This window comes from Stegodyphus dumicola, chromosome X1 (genome assembly GCF_044657685.1).
Source record: "Stegodyphus dumicola isolate Sdum_Otavi_A_Nest chromosome X1, ASM4465768v1".
NCBI lineage: Eukaryota > Metazoa > Arthropoda > Arachnida > Araneae > Eresidae > Stegodyphus > Stegodyphus dumicola.
In genome coordinates, this window is record NC_140780.1 from 221,859,325 (window position 1) to 221,884,690 (window position 25,366).

The 25,366-nt window shown below is 33.5% G+C and overlaps 3 protein-coding genes across 8 annotated transcripts in view; 2 read left to right on the forward strand and 1 right to left on the reverse strand.

Moving 5' to 3' along the window:
• Positions 1 to 6,327: 6,327 nt before the first annotated feature.
• LOC146993422 (uncharacterized) lies at positions 6,328 to 25,080 on the reverse strand. Of its 4 annotated transcripts, none has more exons than XR_015038769.1 (4): positions 24,868 to 25,080; positions 24,674 to 24,715; positions 12,404 to 12,539; positions 6,328 to 6,961 (listed from the first exon to the last, which is right to left on the reverse strand). XR_015038769.1 is itself a non-coding variant. In XM_085808571.1 (3 exons), the coding sequence occupies exons 1-3, from the start codon at positions 24,986 to 24,988 to the stop codon at positions 6,915 to 6,917; spliced, it is 210 nt and encodes a 69-aa protein (XP_085664697.1). In that variant the 5' UTR covers positions 24,989 to 25,018; the 3' UTR covers positions 6,328 to 6,914. The 4 variants fall into 4 exon arrangements, 2 of the variants coding, with proteins under 2 accessions (XP_085664697.1, XP_085664698.1); XR_015038768.1 differs by having other exon boundaries at positions 6,328 to 6,977; positions 24,868 to 25,074; XM_085808571.1 differs by lacking the exon at positions 12,404 to 12,539 and having other exon boundaries at positions 24,868 to 25,018.
• On the forward strand, positions 19,364 to 22,964 carry LOC146993423 (uncharacterized). Its single transcript, XM_085807646.1, has 3 exons — positions 19,364 to 20,081; positions 20,158 to 20,490; positions 22,861 to 22,964. The coding sequence occupies exons 1-3, from the start codon at positions 19,364 to 19,366 to the stop codon at positions 22,962 to 22,964; spliced, it is 1,155 nt and encodes a 384-aa protein (XP_085663772.1).
• Positions 25,080 to 25,366, forward strand: part of LOC118197335 (GDP-D-glucose phosphorylase 1) — a 39,231-nt gene continuing 38,944 nt past the window's right edge. For all 3 annotated transcript variants that reach the window (XM_035368832.2, XM_085808568.1, XM_085808567.1), the window contains exon 1: positions 25,080 to 25,277. The gene's annotated coding sequence lies outside the window, so the exon portion shown is untranslated. The remainder of the gene's footprint in view (positions 25,278 to 25,366) is intronic.

Consider the following 25,366-nt stretch of genomic DNA (forward strand, 5'->3'; position numbering starts at 1 on the left):
TCATAAAAAATGTTAATTCCGTTTGCTTTCTGTATTCTGAACTTAGCTCTTGTTTATCTATTCTCTTGTTTTGAGATCTGCTCATCAAAACAGAGCAGCAGGTCAATTAAAGAAGGATATGCATGCAGTGCAATCATCTTCAGTACGATCTCAAGTCATAGTCACGTCTTTAATCCACCTAAAATCCAGTCCCAGTACTTCTCACTATTTGAGCAAAAGTATAATTCCTGTTGGAGTCTAAATTAAGATGAGCTCCGGTATTTCAATTTTCTACTGAACTATTTTCATTAATTAAATTGAATTATCTAATTTTATTTATTAATTTGCATTTTATTTTTATTTTTTCTTTATTTTTATCTTTGTTGACGACCTTTCATAGTCCTTCTTCTTTTAGAAATTAAGTACTGACCACAATGCATTGAGGCATAAAATTGAACAGGCACTCGTATAATCCTATGACAAACATTCCAGACTTGCTAGATAATGTGTTTCATATTGAGGACATCGAAGCACTGAGCCTACGCAGGCCAGATAGAGCTTAAGACACATTATTTTGATCACTGCAAAGCACGCAAGGGCTTTCTGCCTAAGAACAGGGATGCTTTTGCGGAGCACTTTTTAAAGGTTCGATTTGGTTTGTTTGATTTTAGAAAAGCACTTGAGGGCTATTTGTCTAAAGAAGAGCAAAGATTCTTGATGCCTTCATGATGGACTTTTCGAAGAAAACTAGCTGGCATTCACATTGCGCAAGAGAAAACATCAAAAACTCCCATGCGACCAGTCCGTTCGCTGGAATTTCAAACCAGTCGAACTAACAGTATTCACCAAATTTACTGGTAGGTTTATACTCAACAAGGGACATATTTTTGGAGCAGGTAGGTAGTGTAAGTGTCAGTAAATGACGTAGCCAGTCTTGGGCAATAAGCTATGAGTGGCGTTCTTTATCCTACTGAAATATCGTGCTTGGATTCTTTGTCAGGTATTGGTGTATATTGGTTGAGACAGATAGATTTTCGCATGTTATGTCTCATGTGCAAGCAGTAATTAGAATGGTGCAAAGCATAGTATAACATCGTCAACGTATTAGACAGTGAGAAATGTGACAACACTGACTAAGAAAGGAATGCAAAAGATACAAAAGCAGATTCGAAATACATCTGTATTCTACTCAAATCAGAAGGTGAATGCCCATATGATAAGGGTAACACAAACGCAATTATCACTAGGGGATATAATCCTACTTAATTGTGATGCAGTCTCTCTACTGTATAGTCATGCTCTGTACGAGATCGTCCACGAATTTCTGAGAAATTATGTTCAATTCTTCTTGCAGGGCTGATTACAGCTATGAAAGCATTGAAAGGCACTAGCGACGGGCTGTCAAAAGTCCCCAGACCATACACCATATATTAAGTTGGAGCATACGACAGCCTTCAGAATGCCTACGCTAAGACAGGTGCTATATCTTCACTCCTTAACAAGCTAGCGACAGTTGGTATACCCTGAAGTGTAGCATTATTGTTCGCGAAGAATCTTGGAAAAGATGCACGTGAGGAGAAGAACATTAGCACAACTGCAGTCAGTAGTGAATTAATCTTCTTCAGATGTATGGAGCTTCATATAGCGACCAAGCATTTCACTTCCACAAACGAAAATTTGAGCACTTGCAAACTGTTTCCTTTCGATGATCTCAGAGGGACGACTGCGTAATCTCTGCTTTATCTAGATATTTAGACTTCCAGAATGGCTAGATAATCTAAATATCGGAAGATTAAAGCTGTTATCTTATTCTTGAACCGGGATGATAACGCCTCATATAACTGGATGACTGGATGACTGGATAGATAGAAAACTGGATGACACCCCCTTTCCCTGTTTAGTCTTGCCAGTGACTGCTGCTATCCTTAAAGCTCAACTCCATTGCTGAGCTACTCAGTGGCGTAAAGGGGGTGTATGATGCGCCGTCGCAGAGGGGCGCCAAATGGTCTCCAAACAAGATTTTCATCATATCACTGTGTTTTTTTCGGGAAGGGGGGCGCCAAAAAGGTATTTTGCCCCGGGCGCCAGTTATGCTCGCCACTCCACTGGAGCTACTCAGATCTTTTGTTTGCAACACTACAGAAGACACTGCCTCTGACGAGAAGGCATGAAAGTCCGCAAAGCGATCAAAACACCATGAGATTGTTTCGTAGTGATATCAGTGTTATAGCTAGAGACGGGCGAGGGTGGACAACTGTCCCTGGGCGTAGTGTCACGGAAATGCCAAACTGACGAAGTTTTAGAATGAAACGGTTTCCATACTTAGAAAACAGAAGGGTGTATGAAATCTGCAGTTGTCTTTAGGCGCTGAAAACTATAGCCAAGTCTTTAGCCATATTGGATGTCCAGTAATAGATTGCATGCATCTTAGGATGTCACCCACTGTCACCACCACCAGATGATGGGAGTCATTAGCATAGATATCGCATCATCTAAAGACGGCTCTCCAGTGGCCGAGCGGTAAAGCCGATAAACTCGGGCCGGGCCTCGAATCCCAGCGAGCAGATTGGCTGCTAACTAAGCGTTTTCATGGTTTCCATATGTGTAACCTATATACAGTCCAATTTCCCTTAGAAAGTCTTTCACGAAGCCATCCCTTCCCTTAGACAGGTAGCCCTCGAATGTTTCACCATAACTAAATAAACTGAACCCAACTCATCATCTGTAAGAGAAGATATCAGTTCTTCATATCCTGGCGTGGTTGTTTGTGGAAAACCACTACCAGAGTTGGATTAGCCATTAAGGAAAGTAAGCACGTGCTTAGGGCATCAGGTAAAGGCGGCGTTACTAAAAGGTGCTTAAAGATTCAAACAAAGAGTGCAAAGAGTCCACAAAAATAAAATTCTCACTGCAGATTTTAGAAGATACCTAGTGCACTTAATCCAAGCCCGAGAAAGAGGGAATGATGAGAAAGAGGCGTTATACTATAGATGTATGTGGAGGCAGCAAAATCTTTGAAGTGCTACGGGCATATAAAAGTCTAATTTGGCAATGAGCATTACTAAACATTCTGATAGCTGCTCCCTTTGTTCGAAATATAATCCAAACTACTGACATGATGTGTATAGTCGCACTTTGGCCTTCTTTCAAACTTCCAGACAAAGTCGTCCAGATATTGTCTATAGAACTGTCACGCTGAGACTACAAATATATGTTGTTAAAACCAAGTGTACCGTGCAGTAGCTTCCGTTCATGTTTTGAGCATACACCATGCTTTATACCCTCTCCTACACCCCATAGATGTCATGCTACGTATATGTGCATGCTGTACAATACCGGACCCTAAGTGATCTCCTAATTCATCTTTTTGTTGCATCTTCTTGTTTGTACTAACGTTACATTAATTTCTCCATTTCATTCTTAATTTTTATTATTTATATAATTGCAGAACTGATCAGCTATCGTGGATGACTTCTTAAATCGCAATATTTTACAGGAGCGGAAGCACGCTGTCCACTAGGAAGGTTGGGATTTATGCTACTGACCGGGAAATTCGCTTAGCTACATATAGGAACTGTGTGCAGCCAAAATAAAATAAGATACTAAGTCACTAATTTTCTCTTTCCTTACAGCTTGGCTTCGTGTTCTAATTAGAAGCACGTTCGGCTGGCAATAGGGAAGTCCAGAATGCAAATCCTGGGGCGGTCATTCGCTGATATTTTCTATTTCAAATAAATACCTAAAGGCTCCACCAACTAACCAAGTGGTTCCCAAACTAAAATGTGGTAGACGATAATTCTTCACCACCAGCAGGTGGCGATTAGGTTACCACCTCCCCAACTGCCTTTTAAATGGGGAAGAATGTACGGAATTTTCTTTTTTCTCAACGCATGCTTTCATGATGTAATTAGAAGCACTTCTGGATGGCAGTCTTTAAGCCCAGATTTCGAATCCAGGATAGGTCATTTCTGATTTTTTTTTTTTTGGGCTCCTAAATAAACCTAATATTATACATCACCGTTCTATGGTGCTCTACACTCATCTACAATAGCACAATCCCAAATAGAGCTACCAGTGCTTTAATATCGAGATTAGTGTACATAGTGACTCTGAAATTGCAGTTTCGATGGTAATGGTTCAGAGGCACATGTTCTACTGTAGTGTGGATTAGGTTAACATGTCTTTCTGGAGCTGTTTCCAAAGCAGAAGGGTGCTGATCATTCTACAGATTTAAGGCGAATGATAAGGCCTTTACCGAAGCTTATAAGTTGGGTAAATCAATGTCTACATGATCTTTTTTCTGATTACATACTTTTTGTTTTGTGTCATATGGGGACAAACTGTATACTAGTTTTTATGCCTGCTTTGAATCAGACACTAATTTTTGTTTGCAGCACCACTATAGGGTTTGCAGTCATACCCTGCTACACGACACTTGAACCATTAGCATCTATGTTCACATATTGCTCAATTGATTTATTAGTTATAGCTTATGTGCATACATTTCTTTGTCATATGTGTATGTATTTTAATATGAATCTTTTGTAAAAAATAAATTAGACTTGCATATATGCATAGGCAAGCTAGTTTGCTATACGAAAATAAAATAAAATTAAAAACCCTGTTCCTTAGACCATATCAACTGGCTGTTTACCCAAGTCTCATATATTGCTATAGCACCAGATGTTAAATTTAAATCGACCACTTCATTTAAAAGTTATAAAATGGACATTTGTATACTATGTTATCTTTTAGTACATGCTCAGCTGTTGAATTTTTATGGCAAAGGTCCTGAGAGGTATCTGCTTAAAAGAAGAGATGCCCTTCTTTGAGCACTTTTTGAATGAAACTGACTTGTATTCATATTAAACATAGGGAAAACTGTAAAAACAGAGATGTAGCTAACCCATTTGATAGAATTCAAACCTAAATTGTATCACCAGTATTCTGTGTCTTATCTATTCGAGAACTGACACCGGTGGGTATTCTTCTAAAGCAAGATTTTGGTTTGTTTGCATATAGATATTACTTATGCAGTAGATCATTATCAGACATATAAAAATAGTGATATCATTGAATGAAATTAAAAAAAATAATAATTCCATTTTGCTACAAACTTCATACACAGGAAACAAGAGAAATAATGCTTTGAATTTTGCTCATCAGAAGAAGCATTAAATAATACAGCACTTTTGATGAGCACAGTTAATTGGTGTGTATATGTATTTTAATCAGTGAGCTGTTCTAAAAGATGTTTCATGGAATGGTCAGACTTAATTTCTCAACCAGACTAGCAGCATTGTTCATCTGACATGAGACAAACTTAAATTAAGATATACATAATTTTTAAAACAGGGCACATAAATTTCTATATAATGGCTAACATAAATTATATTTTATGTTAGCCATTATATAGAAAACTGGCTAAATAAACAGAAAATCTAAAAAATACAGCCGCCTATTCCACAAACAAAAAAAAAAAAAAAAAAAAAAGACAATCTTAAAATGAACTCAATGATTGCAGACTATAGTAATAACAATTTATTTAAAATGAATGTAGATACAATATTTTACTTTTAAACATGTCAAGAAACTTGTAGTGATCATCCAGCTAATTCAGTTTGCTTTTAAAAAAGTGTGCATTGAAATTAAAAAAAAAAAAAAAAAAAAAAAAAAAAAAAAAAAAAACAAGGATTTAAAGAAAAAAGAACAAGAGCTTTTCATTATTAAAAACTATTATGACCTAGAAGAAATCTAATCATATCCTTTCACATTACCATCCATGCACACCAATCACATAATCATCCAGCTAGTTGGAGAAAAATGGTTTTAGGTAATGAATTATTTTGCTTTTTTAATTCCCCTGATATGAAACTCAGCCAGATCAGGTTCATGAATTTAATTGTAAAATACGGGTATTGAGAAGCAACTGTCATTGGCGAAGGGCTTGGGCATATTGTAGATGACAGTAGGAATCTGCCCCATAGTTATCCCTATGGGACGGACGGATAGAGGACTAATGTCAATTTCAAAAATATGTCTCTGCAATAATATTTTATTAAATTAATTATGTGAGGTTTGTTTGGTGCATTATGAAAAATGAGCACTATTTATGAACAACTTAAGATACTTAACAGTAAATTATCATCACATACATCACAAAAAAGAAATGTATCTCTTTGAGTGCGCATATAGTGAGCTTGGATATATATATATATAAAAGTATATTTTATTTAGTATTATATTATTCTTTTTCATATTTTTATGTTAAATGATAATTCTTAAATAGATAAGAATGAATGAATTTATAAAAACAATCATCTCAACCTTTATAATAAATGACACCTAAAGGTTTTCTCAAAATTTAATACAGTTATTCCCATACATGTTGATTTGGCATCCATAGTTGTTATGGCCAAACTATTATAATGCAAATAACAGAAGAAAAAAAAAATACAAAATGCATTTTAAATGAGAACAGGCCACATCATGCCAAAATAATTTGTACTAAAATTCCAATCATAAGCAAAAATATACAAGTATAAAATAAAAAAATTAAAAAAATATTGTTCTGACATCAAATACAAAACTGCTTACTTTGCTTATAGTACTTAACATTTTATTCAGGGTTAAATTAAAACATCAAAATTCTCAACATTAGAGATACAGAAAATATATTAAAAAAATGTATATGATATAGTAACAATCTCAGCATGCACAATTTATCAATTAAATTTGACTTCCTTTATACGTATTTTTCAAATCATGAGAAACAGTTTTTGGCTGATTTTTGTGATGAAACATTAGAAGATATTTTCCAAGAAGGGATGCTTTAAGGCAAACTGGCTTGCATTCATATTACACATGGAAAAATCATGACGACGCTTATGCAGGCAGTCCATTCACCAGGATTCAAGCTATTAGTGTTCAGCTTCTCACCAACTTGTCCACTGGCACACAACAGCCTCTTGTAATACATTATCTGCAGACATGAAATCCTGTATTTATATGAAAAGAAAGTTATACATTCAATATTAATTACAAAACCCATTTTCATACATGCCTACTGACAAATTATAAGTAATCCTCAACTCATGATGAGTATTGTTCCAATAGTTCCATCATAAGTTCATACTGATGTAACTCAGGGTCTTAATAAAATTATACCTTGGTATGTTTGATTATATTGTTATGAATAAGGCTTCTGTTTTACATGAAAATGGTTTAAGGAGGTATAAACTTATGTGACATTTATAAACAATTTATTTGCATACATTCACATGAATTTTATAAAATTAATACATATACATCCCTTTCATTAGTTGATAAGAACAAAAATATATACAAAATTCTTTTAATTAAAATAATGGATAAGTAACTGTTACTTATTTGGAAGAATTATTGTAAAATACAACTTAGTGAAAAATTATTATTCAGGTATGATCAGAATCCTATAAAAACAATGCATGTATGCATAAGCTGTTTATATTTTTCTGTAAAATAAACATTTGATCTGGATTACTGCATACTTTTATTTCAAGATGCTTTTTTAGTTAGGACTACCTAATATACACTAATGTTTGTGAAAATCACAACCATGAAGGAATTATGCACTTTGAACCAAACTTACATGAAATGTAAAGTGAGTTAAGACATACAAATGATTAGAATTACAAAGGGATTATGCATGCATGAAACGAGAACTGGCAGTTGTAAAGGACTGTAAAGTTGTGCTGAAATCTGTTTATCATCCTCCGTCTACAGTGAACATTTAATTTGTGCTCAGTATGCCTCGTCAACAGCAGAGGATGCCATACCAACAAGTTTGAACGAGGCCACATCGTCTGTATGCAAGAGGGTGGACTTTCATATCAAACAATCACAGCCCGCACGCAGCACAATGCCACAACAGTGATGCATGTTTGGAAGAAATGGACAGCGAGAACCAAACAAGGTGAAATCCTGGCAATGGGGCACACAACATCACAGGACGACAAACACCTCATCTGCATGGCTGTGATGGATTGTAGAGCATCCTCTCGTATGTTAGTACAATATTGGAGCACGGTTACAAGTGTTCGTCGCTGTCTGCTGCAACATGAACTGCATGTAAGGGCTCCTCTACGCAGGATTGCCCTGTCGCTGAGTAACATATGCCTCCGACTTCAGTGAGCACTGCAACTCAGTGCGTGGCGTGCTCTGTGGCAACAAGTTGCTTTCTCCAACAAATCTTGCTACAATCTGGAGTATAATGATGACAGAGTATGCATTATTTGATGCATTCCAGGCACTATATTTTAGGGGAAAAAAATGCCTGTGCACAAGCCTTCTTTAAGGTACAACAGGTTTTGCATCTTCCCCAGATATGTTGCTCAATCAGCATGCCTAGGATTTCATCGGTCAGCGACTTGCACGTACAGCTAGTGGGCCACACACTGAAACTGAACTTTCACATCAATTCAAAGCCATTCCCCAGGATTACATTCAGAACCTATACGATTCAATGCCACGATGTGTACAGGCTCTCGCTCAGCATGACAGAAACCCAAAGTACTGATTTTCCAACTTTCGTTTTTTTTTTTTTTTTTTTTTGTTTGTTTGTAAATGTGATCGTTTACTTGTATCACTATTGGTAATATGCGGAATAAATTTCATTCATTTCCGACAATTCCTTCATGGTGTTGCATTTTTCACAAACATTAGTGTGTCTACAGCATCCAGTGCCTGCTCAGCATCCTCTCGTATGTTACTGAAGATAAATGACTAACTGAAGACAATTTTTAATCTCTATTGAAATGCCCGTAATGATTCATTGTTAAGCACAGAATCTTAAATAACACTTGTCACTCCTAGCAATGCCTCATTCTGCCTCTAGTCCATCATCAGAAAACTCCATCAACCTGCTGTGGAGGAAGCTCCACGTTTATAAAATCATTGCCATCATCTTCAAAGGCAGAATTACAGAGGTTCTGGGAATCCCATATTATCTTTAAATTCTTTCAAAGCTTTTCTCAAGCCTTTTCTTGTACAATGCAATCATAAAATGCTTGTTAAAATTCTACTCAGTATCAACTGTAATCTCCAAATGCGGCTTTATGAATTTGTGTCCATCATCTATACAAATTACACTGACCAAAAAAAAAAAAAAAAAAAAAAAAAAAGCATTATCTAATTTTTAAAATTACATTATCTTTCGGCTATGCCGAACTGGATGACGAAAGGGGCAATTCTCAGAACCCGCACATTTCCAGGAAACCCGTTATCGCTCAGATTGGGACCACGTGATCCTTCAGAAGCAGAACTTTCATCCGATTGGTTCATTTCTACCCCGGACAGAGTTTCAGCTGAAACATTTTTGGCGAGGTTTGAAGAAATATCACATAGCCGCTACATTGTTTCTGTAGCTAGGTGGGATTCTTTTTTTTCTAAGAATCCTCCCATTTAAACCAGTGATACCAAAAACTTGTTTCTCAGGAAAGTCCCGTCTAGCAGGGACTGTTGATAGAAGTAAATAACCGCTTTAATCAACACTCACTAATAATATAGTAAAATCACAATGACCAAAATTAGCCTCAATCCACTATGTCTAATCCGTTTTCAAAACACATGTTTCACTTTTGTGATAAGAGGAGAGTGGAATGTGGAAATGAACATGAGCTCAGCATAAGAGCGTATAGGTAGTGATCACTTTAGGTTTTCTACAAATGACATTCAGTGGATGAGTTGAATGTTGCCTTTTTTTCCCTCCGAGATAGCTAGATGGTGTTACTAGGTGGCTTAAAGTACAGTCAAAAGTCTTTAATCTGGAATGATCTATAATCCGGACCTCAAAGCTACAAACTTTCTGCACATGCTTAAACGCATGCGCATATGCGTTTAATGTATAATGGACGGTATAAGCTAAGCTAAAATTATCTATTTCAGTTAATGTTGCAGATCGCGTTGTTCCTTATTCTTCTAATTGGATCCGGCTTATTATTTTTTACAGACTGTTAGAGCAATTTTATAAAAAGTAAGCTTGAACTTTCGATTATGTCAAAAAGAGTTTCCGATTCTGGAGATATCAAAGGTTTTACAAGCGAAAGCACGTTTTGATGTCCATGAAACAAAAAGTGGAATTGCTGCAAAAAATGGTTAAAGGCATGAAGAAAGTGACAGAGAGGTGATTTGTTTCTCTAACCATTCCGAAATCTGTTTATAATTTTCGCGCTGCTCTGCGGGAGAGGAGGGGGCAGATGTTTTCATTTTATTTGGCTTATAATTCCTCACTAAATGCAGTATTTCATCTCGATGTACTCCGTCTTTGATATGATTTAAATCAAATTCATCATTATAAATATCACGAATACACATGAAATAGTTTTCTGGTTGCAATTTTCTAATTTCAACTATGCATAATGTATGCTTTACACATGCGCACGTTGAAAGAAAAGTTTATTAAAGTAAACAAATAAATATTAAACTTTTTTTTGTAAATTTTGATACCCTTTAGATCATAATTGCTCTTTATTTCATATTTTTAATTTTATAATTTCTGCATGCCATCTTAAAAGATTTAAACTGATGAGCTATAATACAGAAAAACCGATAATCCGAAATCGCCGAAGAGTCCAAATTAAAGACTTTTGACTGTTTATGATAACCAAATGAGCACCACAGCATTTAATGGGTTAATATATGACATAATTACACAGATTGGAATTTGCTAGCAAGTTTCCCCTTGAAACAGAAAAGAAAATTAAAAATCCTGCTCCAAAGGACATTCCAGCTGGCAACTTTATGAAATTTATATACTACTGTTACGAAATAATTTGATCCAGTTTTGTGAAATTAAAAAAATATATGGCATTAATGAACTATACAATCATCTGATGCATATTTTAACTTTGAATGTCAAATCAGAATAGGGATTTTTTTTTTTTGGCACTGTGGCTGATTCTTACCTTTAGTCATAAAGATGATTATTATGATGCATGTTGCTTTATCAAAGACCTGCCAATGATGGATTACTATATTTCCACCCCACTTTACAGTGCTGAAATTTATTAAAAATATTTCCCTCATTTTCCACTTTTTTCAATAAATTAATTAGAACGAGCTTTCCTATAGTTTAAAATGTATTTGTTGATGTGGTAATCATTGTCTTACTTACAAAGACAAAATCCTATAAATACATACAAAGGTTACATTGAACCTTTCTTCTTGTAATTTTTTACCTTAATGCCAAATTAACACAAGAACTGTTGAAACACAGTGAAGCAAACACAAACTGACATTCATTCTATGATTTCAGCTGCATACTCAACTTCTTGCCTACGACTCTGCAGTTGTGCAATTCTAAGATGTTTCTTCAAGTAAAAAATTGATCGATGTGTACATGGATACCGAGGATGTGTAATTCTTAAAAACGCACCAAGCAGTCGGTGATTTTTCATTGTTTTTCTTGAAGTCCTGTTCTAGATATTTTTGCATGTTTACAGAATTAATTCAAATTTGTAACCGGCGATATGATGAGTTAGCGATTTTCTAAAACACATGAAAACAATCGATTTGGCGACTTGGCAATTTTTTTAAAACTCGCCAATCTGGACCGTAATATCTAGTTTTACCATATTGCTGTTGTGAAAAGACATGTTTGAAGATGAGTACAAGTTTAACAATTTAAAAATACTGTAATCCTAAAAACAAATCATATGGACCATGGCAGACAAAAAAATAAGAAAGGCACTGCAAAAGCATATGGTTAGACATGGCCAAAATCTCATAAAAAATAGCACACATTAGCTTCTTGGCAAAACATACTTTGGCTCAACTTCGATGTTAATGTTTCTGGTTAAGCAGAAGCAACATTAAAACTGGTTTGCAGTAAATGCTGCCAAATGAACACATAACTGAAATATTTGCTGATATTAAGAAAAATATTAATTTGTTCAGCTAGACATTTAGCACCAATGCTCATCCAATAACAACAACAAAATTGTAAATTTGTTCACAGAATGTAATAAGAAATTTGTGTAAATAAGTACATAAGCAACAACAACAACAAAAGGCACATCAATATCACTGCCACACCATACAATTACGTTTGAATAAGAAAACAGAGTTATGCGCACAGCATTGAAAGAATACCTTTGAAGTACACCATATTCATTTCTTATCCTGAATCGAGCAGAACCATGTAATTATTTAATCTGCAACTACATTTTGAAATTTAATAATACACACAAATTATATACATTTAATACACATTTTGTACCGAAATTAAATAATTACAAATATAGTTTTTACTAACCTATACATGCAGAAATTCAGGGAAAAAAGATCGCATTTACCAGTTTGCTTTAAAAAAATGAATTAACATAAATAATTACAATTGAAAACCTATTCATTTAAGCAAATAATGGATTATAAATTTTAATTTTACCTTACAATCAAGAATGAGAATAGCCACATCACACCCACACCACGCTGCATACAGGCAAGAGAACATTAACTGGGCTGAATAACAAAACAACCATCACAGCAAAAGCTACTGCTTCTTGCTGCAATTTTTAATTTCGCTACAAATAACAGAATAATACTAGAATTGCTTACAATAAGTGTACATAGAATGTTAGGCTTTTGGTATTAATATTACACTCTCTAGCTCGGCTGAAGTTAATATGTTAATGTTTCTGGCTAAGCATGTTCAACTAGATGCATTATTAAAGCTTATTTCAGCAGTTTTCGGATAACCGGCTCTTGGCGACCTCGCTACGGCGGCCGGTGGTGGCGATTTCCGCCAAACCCGGCTACCCACCCCGACAACTTTCTGCTGACGTTTAGGTTACTGTAGAATCCGGAGTATCGGGAGGGATTTAGGGAAAACTTCTGTGTGCTCATATTGAAGGTCACGTGACCATTTTTCTTCGCTTCTGCTGCGTGGTTAGAAGTTGAGAAGTTTGTCTCCTACTTGATCGGAGCGTAGGTAAATAAATAATAGTGTTAAATGCGAATTAAAACCGATAATTATAAATAAATAATAATGGTAAATGCGAATTAAAACCGATAATTATAAATAAATAATAATGGTAAATGCGAATTAAAACCAATAATTATAAATAAATAATAATGGTAAATGCAAATTAAAACCGATAATTATAAATAAATAATAATGTTAAATGGGAATTAAAACCGATAATTATAAATAAATAATAATGTAATTAATTATTATTTTTATATGTTTTTTTCCCTTTTGCTTTTCATTTCTTACATATATACGGATAATTAAATATAATAAGAAGATTAATTATTATTTTTATGTTTTTCCCTTTTGCTTTTCATTTTTTACATATATTGTTCGTAACTGGAGTTTCAATAAAAAAAAATTTAATTCCCTTTTGCTTTTCATTTTTATTTTTAGAATTAAAACGGATTAAATAAATGATAAATTATTAATGTAAATAATAAATTAATGTATGTAAATTCGGTGTCTCCTACTTGATCGGAGCGTACGCAAATAAAAAAGCGACCCACCCTTTAAGGAAATGTTCCTCTTTTTGCAATCACAACTCGAAAATTATAAATCAGAGAAGTAACTAGGCAGGATTCTGATACTTAATTTGGAATGAACTTTGCAAGTCATTCCGTAGCGTTTAATTTTTTTCATATCTTGAATCTCTTACTATCATTAAATAAGGAAGAAATTGCAGGTTTAAATGTATAGTTCTCACAATGTAATAAACGACAGTACTTGCAACCTGTGCAGTCGCACGAAGAGGCATGGTTAGGGACAGAAAAAGTTTGGATTTAGAAGTACGATTGACATTACCAAATGGCAAAGTTAAAGGCAGATAGATTTTTTCTCTGTTATTTACACTAATAAGCGGGAGGGCAAGAACGCCTTTCTAATTGTTATTTGAAATTAAATTTTACAATTTACTTTACTTTTGCTTTTAATTTACTTTCTACAGCACCGTCAATACAGTACGTGAAACCGTCAATAATAATATAATAACGATAATAAAAATGGTATCACACAACTAAAAGTATATACTACTTCGTAAATTTCGATAAATTAATTACTGAAAATATTAAGCATATCAATGGCAGCGTTGGACCTAATAGTTTTAAGTTGCATTTCAACATTTGAAAGAACGCGAATTACATTGCTATTTTCACCACACAAACGAATGGAATATTTCAGAAAAGAATTCTCCCCCGTTATTACAATATTTCAATAATTTTCGCAAATTAAAAAATTTATTTAATACGTTTTAATAATAAATGAAGTGATTTTCACTCATATAATCCCTTTGTACATTACTATCTTTCATTTCAGAACCACTGCATAACTTTTCTAAGACATAAATAGCTTCCGTTAATATATGTTCCCATACATTATATTTATTTTTTTATATTTTTGTCTTTAATAAATTAATGATAGATAGATAAAAAAATTGATACTGCTTAATTTATAAGCAGCGTAAAAACTGGAAATCTGAGGTCATTAATTTCCGAGACATTAATAGTTTTTCAAGATGCAAATAAAGCAGATAACAATAATCATAAATATTAATGCTCCTAAAATATATCCGCATAACCTAATTGATTTTTGCTTTTTGATCCACCACAAACCTATTTTCATTAAATGAAGTTTTGCGCATTTCTCTGCAAAGTACGCAAAACTTGTTTCATACAACTTTATTTTAACTAAACGTTATACTTGTTTAGGGAAGTATAAAACAAGTATTTATGTGTACTACTTTTAAAATCCATGTGACAGAGTGTGAGTTCTCATCTTGAAATATACGTTGTGTCGATGAGCTTAACTACAAATTATTAAACATTTCTGGCAAAATGCCAAAAATTAAAAACAAAATTTTTTAAACACGTCCTGCGCTGTATCTGCAGGATCTATCAATCAATCAATCGACTCGACAATCGAAAATCAATCGACTTGAATGGAGCTCACCAACATGTAAAAAGCGTTTCTATTAATATGCAAGATATGAGAAAGAAGTTTGAAGACATTATGAAAGAAGCAGAGTTTTGAATATACAATTCTTGTATATTCACAAAAATACAAATATACAAATTTATATACAAATTTTATATACAAATTTTTGTATATAAAATAAATGGGACATAGAAACTAAATTTGAAAAATAGAAGAAAATAAAAACAAGAAAATATTGATGAGTTATGTGAGGATAACAGGCCTTGAAAATTCCGAAATGTCTTTTAAAGTAACAGTTTTTTATGCTGCTCTCGACATTTTAAATACTCAGTTAAAATACAGAATGACTGGAATAACAAAAATCGCAATGATGTTTTCATTTTTGGAACTTAAATTTCCGTATTTGTCATTGTTAACAAATACGGAAATTATTAATAACTAGCGGGCTGAAGCCCGCTTTTAATTGTTGACGTGTATAAGAGTTCCTATGTTAAATATCACCGTTATGCCATAGTTGGACCGAACTACCAGGGTTCAGCGGTTTTGCGCGGGTTCCCCCTGCTTTATTCCCGTGCGCATCCAGAAGATACTGCATACACGTCACACATGCGTAAAATCACGAAAACACCTAAGCAGGCAGCCCGCTCGCCGGGATTCGAACTTTGGACCGAACTACCTGTGTTCAGCGGATTTGCGCGGTCTGCGCCCGCTTTATTCACTTGTGCATCCAGAAGATACTGCATTCCCAATACACATGTGGAAAATCACTGAAACACATATAGAGTCAGCCTGTTGGCCGGGATTCAAAAGTTGGACCGAACTACCAGCGTTTAACGGTTTTGACCGGGTTACGCCTGCTTTATTCACGTATTCATCCAGAAGATACTCCGCACACAATACACATGCGTAAAATCACGAAAACACCCATGCAGCCAACCCGCTAGCCGGTATTCGTAAGTTGGACCGAATAACCAGCGTTCAACGGTTTTTCGCGGGATTCATCCGCTTTATTCACCTATGCATCCAGAAGATACTGCATACACGGTACACATACGTAAAATCACCCAAACACCCATGGACCCAGCCTGTTTTCCGGGATTCGAAAGTTGGACCGAACTACCAGCGTTAAACGGTTTTGCGCAAGCTGCACCCGCTTTATTCACGTATGCATCCAGAAGATACTGCAAACATCATACACATGCGGAAAATCAAGAAAACACGCATTCAGCCAGCCCGTTAGCCGGGATTTGAACGTTGGACCGAATTACCAGTGTTCAGCGGTCTAAGCGGGCTGCACCCGCTTTATTCACATATGCATCCACAACATACTTCATAAACGTTACACATGCGGAAAATCACGAATATTTGTCATTGTTAACAAATACAGAAATTATTAATAATGTTTCAAAAATACAGAAAAAAATATAAAGAAGACTTTGCTAATGTACTGGAAGTACAACTTTTATTATTTATAAATACTTTCAGAACAGATATCCAAAATTTGAAATCCGTTAAGGATTTAGCTAAATTAGCAATGGTAAAATACTATGACATGACAAGCAGTTAATCGGGAGTGCAATTAACTTATATTGTATTTATCATTCATTATCTGTAACCAAAGCCACGAGCGAGAGGTCATTTTCAATAATAAAAACATATTTAAGAAACACTATGATACAAGATCGGTTGTTAAACCTATCACTATTGAGCGTTGAAGTTGACTTGGCTGTGAAAATGGACGTCCAGGTATTGATAAATAATTTTGCGGAAATGAAGGTTAGGAGACGCAAATTTTAATAAAAAAGATTTTTGTCTTTATGATGAATTTCGGTCACCAGTGTTATAATTACACTTATTGAGGGGGGGGGAATTAGAGAAGAACAGCAGTACGGGCTGAGGGAAAATTAAAAAGAAACAGGAAAAATCTTTAGCATTCATGTTTTTTTTATAAAAATGATGTATTCAAGTAGTTTAGTGTACCAAAAGGATTTTTAAAAGGACAGCAAAAATATTACATATTTTCTACTAAAATTGTATATTCAAATAGTTTTCTTTATGAAGTTTATGATAAATATGTTTTATATTTAACAAATGTACTTGTATATTATTGCATAAATTATATTCGTAAGTTGAGTAAAATCACAGAGTACTATCTATTGATGTAATATTTTTTCTGTACGTTTATCAATTATCTTGTCTGTCAATATCAATTATCTATCACTCACACGCACGCACACAAAAAGTCTTAAATTACAGAATTAAAATCATCTGACGTCAAATACCCAGACTAAAGCAAATTTGCATTTCACCAGTTAGCAAAGGGGAAATATTTTCCTTTTTATTCTTTCTTCATATTACATAACTTTCAAATGGTTCCCTGAGAACGTGCTTTTATTTTTTAACAATTAATCCAGATGTGATAAAAATCATGAAAACATTGGCTCCAGGAATCCTTGATTTTTTTTTTTTTTTTTTTTTTTACTTTTCACGTTTTTTTCTTTAGTTTAATTTTTATTTTTAAGCACATTAAATTTATTGGTTTAGGGACCCAGGAAATTATTTTGCATACGGGACCAAGAATTCTAGTTATACCACTGTCTATAATGTATATATGCGTAGCTAGTATATGTGTCATGAGATGAACTACCAGTGCTTACATACTTTACCGCCAGGCCGCTGCTGAACCCTTCATTAATTAATGACATAATCACACAAAGCCACGCATTTACACACAACTCCTGAACATAACAAGCAACCAGCGCATTAGCGGGATTCGAACTTCGGACAGAACTACCAGTGCTCACACACTTTACCGCCAGGCCGCTGCTGAAATCTTCATTAATTAATTACATAATCACACAAAGCCACGCATTTACACACAACTCGTGAACATAACAACCAACCCAATTATTCTACACTTAATATAATAATTCTATAATTATTCACATTATTTAAGTGATATGATTCATTAGTGTAATTGTACTGGCTCGTATACACACGAGGAAAACCACGAAATTTCCAATGCAGCCAGGGCAATATGAAAGACAAAAAAATGTAACAAATAACCAACAATTAAAGGTTACCAATAATAGTGTACAACAGAGATGTATACCTCTCGCCAACTGAAAACAATTGTTAAATTCAATGGAAATGAATTTTCAAAATCAACAGACATGCGGTCTTTAAATTTTGTACATCCGAACTGTCTTCTCTCTTAAGCAGCAATATGACAAAACATTTAAAAGAAGAGCATATCTTTAGAATTTCCGATAGACAGTCTTGCGCCGAACAGTGTTGCCATTGCTCGCTTAGAAATCGTCGAGTTTCTTAATCAAAAACACATAAATGCTTTACAAAATGTTAAATAGTTAATAAAACAAATTACAAATTTGAGCTTTCAGATGCCCATATTCGGGTGGTGACGTACATATTCAAAATTTCATAGCTGTACGTACCATTGTTTTATCACAGTATCTGCATAAATGTTATGTACGTTAAACATACGTATATTTATGCTGATTCTTTATTATTAAATATCTTTAAATATAACACACAGCGATAATATTCGGTAGAAACAGTTCAACGCAAAATGCGAAAACGAAATTAATAGCCCTTCTGGGCTAACGCGCTTTGGGATAAAAACGCAAAAATAGAACATAACAGCTTTCATTGTCAGTGCTTAAAAAAAAAAAAAAAAAAAACGATAGGCCTTATTTAATTTAATAAAATCGAAAAGTTGAGCAAGTTGCATATTTTTGAGAGGATAAATATGCCACGAAACCTTCAAAATCATTTTTTAGTTCATCACGCACGCATATCTGCACACAAAAATAACAATACCTATTATTCTTCTGCATCTCTGTTTAAAAATGTTTTAAAAAAACATATGTACCGAAAAACATTTATTTGTAAAGTAAAATATTTTAAATAAATTTAAAAAAGAAGATTTTTCGCGATCATATTTTGCCGCGGTTAAGCCCGTGCAGCTGTCTGTCAGGTACTGAAAAAAATCAGTACCTCGGTACTTACGTGAAAACGTGGTTTAGACTTTGCCAAAGCTAAGTTTACTTTTAATCTATTTTCATCCATTACATTTTTTAATATTATTTTTCACTTAAAATTTGTTTTAATACTTTGTTTTCATAGATACATATCATTACTATTATTTTTATTTTCCTTTTTTTTTTTTTGTAACAGTACTTTCTAGTTTGAACTTTTCACCTCTCTATCTTCCTATAATGAACTAATATTGTTTAATTAAATTTATAATTACTTTTCATCTTTATTAAACTTTTTTATTTCTGATAGTTTTGACTTTTGCATAATTACCAAGTTTCTGAAATTTCTAACAATAAATTTCATTAAACTATTTCTGTCACTGTACTGACTTTTTTGAATATGGCTTCTTTGCATGAAAAACTGAAATATTTCTGTTTAATTACTGACATGCATTTAATTAATACAGAGGCAGCTGCACTCGAGTTTGCCACCGATGCTGGACTTCTTCCCAGAGAGGATGAGGCACCACCTTGCCCCAAGTGCCAGGCACCGATGAGAAGCAACAAGAGAAAGGAATCAAAGCTCGGATGGGGTTGGGTCTGCAGCCTGAGAAATCGCAACAACTGCTCTGGCATGATTAACCCCATTGAAAATACATTTTTTGAGGGTACAAAAATCCCAATAAGGGAAGCTTTAGTCATAACTGTGTACTTTGTTCTAGATCACAGTTTCAGTTACATAAATCAGCAGCTAAAGCTATGGAGGGAAAAGCAAAAACTACCAGTAATTGCAAATGAGACTATTGTTGACTTTTTATCATATTGTCGTGAGGTATGTGAAATTTTTGCCTCTCATCATAGCAGAATGTTAGGTGGTAAAGGAAAATCTATATTAATTGATGAAACATTTTTGACCCGCCGCAAGTACAACCGCGGCAGGGTAACCAAAAATATGACCATCGTAGTTTTAGGCATCTACTGTCGAGAAGACAAAGAAGGATTATTTTTCAAGGTTAAAGGAAAAAGCAAAAGGCATTTGTGGCCTTACATTAAACGTCATGTCCACCCAGAAACCACCTTCATATACACTGACTCTGCTCCACAATATAAAAGGATAGAAAATTTATTTCCGGCAGCAACACATAAAACTACCAATCACAAGAAAGGTAAATATGTGTCTTTTTTTTTAATGAGTGACATTTTTTTTTCCATCCTTAACATTCATTAATCCTTTATTTACAGGCGTATTCGTAGATCCCGATGATAAACAGAACACTATAAATGATCTTGAGGGTGAAAACAAACTTTTTAAGAGGTCTATAAAGAGCAAGAGAACAGATGATATTTGCACGCAGTACATGGCTGTACATTATTACAGGCGGTTCCGCTTGAAGCCCTTTACTTATGATGGAGAAAGACTTGCTCAGTTTCTACAGGACATTAAAGCTGTGTATCCAGGCCATGGAAAAGTCGGCCTTGAACTTAAAATGTTGGACGAACCAACATCAGAAAGCGAAGGAATTGAGGACCTGATGCCTCCAAAGAAACCAGCCCGACAAGATGATGATAAATGGGGTAAAAGCAACAAATATAACTTTATTTTTGACATAATTTATTTATTTACATATATATACATACAAAAATTGCATTTAAATATTAAATTACATACCATTATAATCTATGTGCTTATTTTTCAGAGTAAGGGAACACAGACCAAGTTTTAAAACTGGAATAAATGATAAGAAAAGCATACAAGTAAATTGTTTACTATAATTTGTGTAAATGTTCAGATGGTCCACAAATTTTGATTTAATACCTTTTTGTTTTTCACTACATGAAATTGTTATTTTTTATTTCCTTTTAGAATTCAACCAAAAAACAGAGCCCAGAAAACAAAAGGATGGAAATGTTACAAAAATGTAGCATATCTTTTACAGAAAGAGGTAAATGTGTATTTCAGTTATTCTCAACTTTTATTTTGACGTGAGAGCTATTCTTTATATATTTTGTTATTCCTTCATTAAAATAAACTTTCTTTCACAGCTGCAGATCCAAAATGTCATGAAATACTATGACAGAGGTAAGACAAAATTTTAACCATTCACAGCTTATGTTTCAAATTAGTGCTTCACTTTATTTTAATACTACTCCTTCAGTAAAAGCAACTGTAAAATTTATTTAGTTATTATTAGTATAAGTTTACCTACTTATTTTTCAGTAAAAAAAACTTTATTGCAAATTAGGTAATCCAAAAAAATAAATAAAAGAAAGAAGAAAACTAATTTTGACAGATAAATTGACAAACATAGAGGTGAGTTGATTAATTTAAAGGTTTCCAGCCTACTTCTTACCAGAAAACATTTTATTGTTAAGGATAATTTACCACCCCTTTCAGGTAAAGAATATTGCAGAAATGAGAAATGAATCATGGAAAGAAATGAATCTTCAGTCAGAAAATATACAGGTGAATTCATTACTTTTAATGTTTCCAGCCTGTTTATTTTAATTATGTATTTTCATACTACGTTTAGTATTTTAATTTTACCGTTTATTTATTATTTTAAATATAAGGATTCAATCTTACATTATTAACTTCTTAAACTTGCCACCTTTTTGTGGTAATTGTGTATTTTTGTACTATGTTCAATTATTATTTTCTAGTTAAAAAGAGTATGTAGTTAACAAAAGATTAAAACTAAACAACAGAAAGAACACTTTTAGAAAAAATATTAAAACATTTAATAAAAGTCTTTATATATACGCTAACTTATGTTTTCATTATCGTAACCTTGTTTAGTTATCTTGTATTATGAATATGCATAATATGGATATTTTGTTTAGGGACTTCAAAAATAACATTTTGCTGCCACTTAGACGAGGGAAGAAGCAGATGGAGAAATCAACTCTGATGACAAACCCAGTACCTGGGGGTATAGCCAGGTTTCTCTTTCAAGAAACACATCCGAGTTGAAACGACTGATGCGGGCCACACCTGAAAGCGAAGGAACTGAGCAACTGCTGCCACCGCAGGAAATCTCGACGATCATGAAATTTAAAATCTTGTTTACTTATCTTGTATTTTGAATATGCATAATATGGATATTTTGTTTAGGGACTTCAAAAATAACATTTTGCTGCCACTTAGACGAGGGAAGAAGCAGATGGAGAAATCAACTCGGATGACAAACCCAGTACCTGGGGGTATAGCCAGGTTTTTCTTTCAAGAAACACATCCGAGTTGAAACGACTGATGCGGGCCACACCTGAAAGCGAAGGAACTGAGCAACTGCTGCCACCACAGGAAATCTCGACGATCATGAAATTTAAAATCTTGTTTATTTATCTTGTATTCTGCATATATAACATGGATATTTTCTCTACAAAAAACTCCAAATAGTGAACTGCCAAGTAATACTGCTGAAAACTGCAAAATGTGGTGCTGAATGGTAAGTAATATAAAATATATGTGTACACATTAAAATTAGAGGATTATGGCTCCTGGCGAAACCTCGTAAAAAAAAACGCATCAGGATTCCTACCTCCTAGTCTTACACGTACTAGCTTAAAAATTGGGATTATTTGTAACTATTTTGTTTCACTAATATCATTAATCACATTTCTTACTGTTTCTATTTTTTTTTATCAAATTTAGATTTAATTAAAAATCACTTTAACCTGCATGTAACGTCTCGTAATGTGAAAATAGTGCCTATTTTTTAAATGAAATTATATGATAATACCCGCATAAATATTTTTTATAAATAATTGATTTAAATATAATTATAAAAACTAATTTACAAAATTTGGTAATGCTTCAATTAAAATGAATAGTCAAAAAGCAGAAGAAAAGATTTTTCTTTTTTTAAGTACGTGTAAGTCTTAAGGTGATGTGGAAATGGAATCATTTCTAATTTCAAAATGCTTGTAAAAATTGTTCTTTTTCAGATCTGAAGAACAGGCCTCGATCTATAAGAGTGGAGTTCAGTGAAACGAAGTATTGGATTTTAACAAGGAAGGAATCTATAACAGTTTTTCTTGTGAAAAAATGAAATTTTATAAGTTATCAGCATAGTTACTGTTTTCAGCGCCCAGGGAAAACTGAAGATTTTGTGCCCCTCCCGACTACTGGCCAAAAATGGAAAACATTCAACTCTAAAAATTCGTAACATCATTTTGGCTTCCCTTGGATGATGTGCCCACGGACATATGCCTCCTTTCTAGCCCTGGTTATCATATACACAGTTTCTTGTGAACTTGTTGACTGTGAGAACCTGGATACATATTTTCTTGCAAAACTGTGAGAAACTAGATAAAAATTTTCTTGTAAAAAGATGAAACTGTGAGAACCTGGATAAAAATATTCTTGTGAAAAGGTGAAACTGTGAGAACCTGGATAAAAATTTTCTTGTGAAAAAGTGAAATTTTTATATAAATATAAATATCATAATTTAAGAAGACAAAGATTGTACAAGCAATGTCATCTAGGGGTAAGTACCTTCATTTTGCAATATATGTTTACATTGATAAATTAAAAAATATGAAATTCTAGCATATTGAAACATAAGTTAAGAAATATTTGTTTAAATTTATTAATTAAAAAAGGTGAAATTCTTACATATTGAAACAAAAGTTAAGAAATATATGTTTAAATTGATTAATTAAAAGAGTTGAAATTCTTGCATATTGAAAAATAAGTTAAGAAATGTATGTTTAAATTGATTAATTAAAAAAAAGTTGAAATTCTAACACAGGGAAAAATAGAAAATATATGTTCAAATTGATTAATTAATAAAAACAAAATGAGTGCTATATACTGAAAAATAAGTTTCTTAAAAAGAACTTACCATATATTACAAATACCTTAATAAATGTTCTAATTTTTCATTTCTCATCCATATATATCACGTTTAACTATCATACACTTACCTGCATAACATAATTAATTTAAATATAAATTCATTATTAATTTAAATGCCAAATAATATAATGCCGAAATTACATGCAAGTCAAATTTTTAGGTTGGAAGCTTTCTTTTAAATCGATTGTTTACAGTTTGAGCGTAAGTACTTCTTCGCCCTATAGCGTTTCATGCAAAACATTTCACTCGTTAAAGTACACGTTAATTAAAATTTCTTGTTCTATTACTTTAGACTGAATTACAATTAGTAAGTTATCATATCATGCTTAGTAATATAACATTAACTATGTTGTACAACATTGAAGAAATAGGGAATGTCAGGCGTCATCATGCCAACATGAACAAGGGTAAGTTCAATTTTTCCTTTTGGCAGTTCAGAATTGTTTTCCCTGTCCACTTCCCTCGGATAGGGAAAACAATATTTGGCCGCCATCTTGGATTTCGAAATGCGCTTTTTGGCGCATTTCTGAAATCCAAGATGGCGGCCAAAAACTCGCCAAATTCAGCCAAGAGCCGGGTATCCGAAATGAGCCATAAGGTCTGGAAAGTTGAGCGCAGATAACCAAAATATTTGCTCAGCCAGATATTTAACATTACTATTAATACGATATCAAAGAGAACATGAAAAAATGAGTATATTTGTTCAAAAGAACACAGAAATACAAGAATATATTACATTTCGCAGTATTTAAAGAAAAATGGGTGAATAAGTACATAAACGACACGAATTTTTTTTCTTCCTTTTAACTGCACACACAAACCAATAAACTATATACAATTCATAAATAATTTTGTATTCAAAGTTAATTAAATATTTACAAAATCAAAAATAATTCTTACCTATACATTCAGCAGAAAACGAATTATGCCTATAATTGCGGTCTGTGCAAGAAAAAAAATAATGATTAAAATTAATCAAAAAGACAATTAAATTTAAAAAATACTATTCATTTAAGTGGAAAAAGCATTACAATTTTAATTTATTTGAATTTCAACTTAAAATTTGGAACAATAGATAACACTTGTATACTCACCACTACAACATCCCACCACGTTCGAGAACAAAATGGCGCTCGATTCGCATGGCACATTGGAGGCATGTTCATGCGCAGATGGTCTCTGCGCAACCAGTCGTACGTTTAGCATTTTTACCATGTTTGAGCTAGCCGTCCGACGTCGTACGGGTAGACACTTCCTGCCTGTCGCTAGTAAAAGAAAAGTCTGGGCCATCTGAAAAAGCGGCGACCTTTCTATATAGCTTTCCTCTGCACCTATGCTTGTTTTTTCACCCATTGGTGCAGAAAGACTTAGCGGGTGCAACAAAAGACATCTGTCTACTTTGTCAGTCTGTCTGTCAGTAAAATAGGTGTCTGCATAAAGTTGGAATGTGCTACAAATTGCATTTCGCACCTAAGTTTTTTTCGTGTAGAACGTAATGCAAATGGTAAATTTTTTAATAGATTTTCATCTAAATGAGAAATAAATATAATTTAATTTGTTTTTTTTTTTTATTTAATAATACTTTTTCGGTTA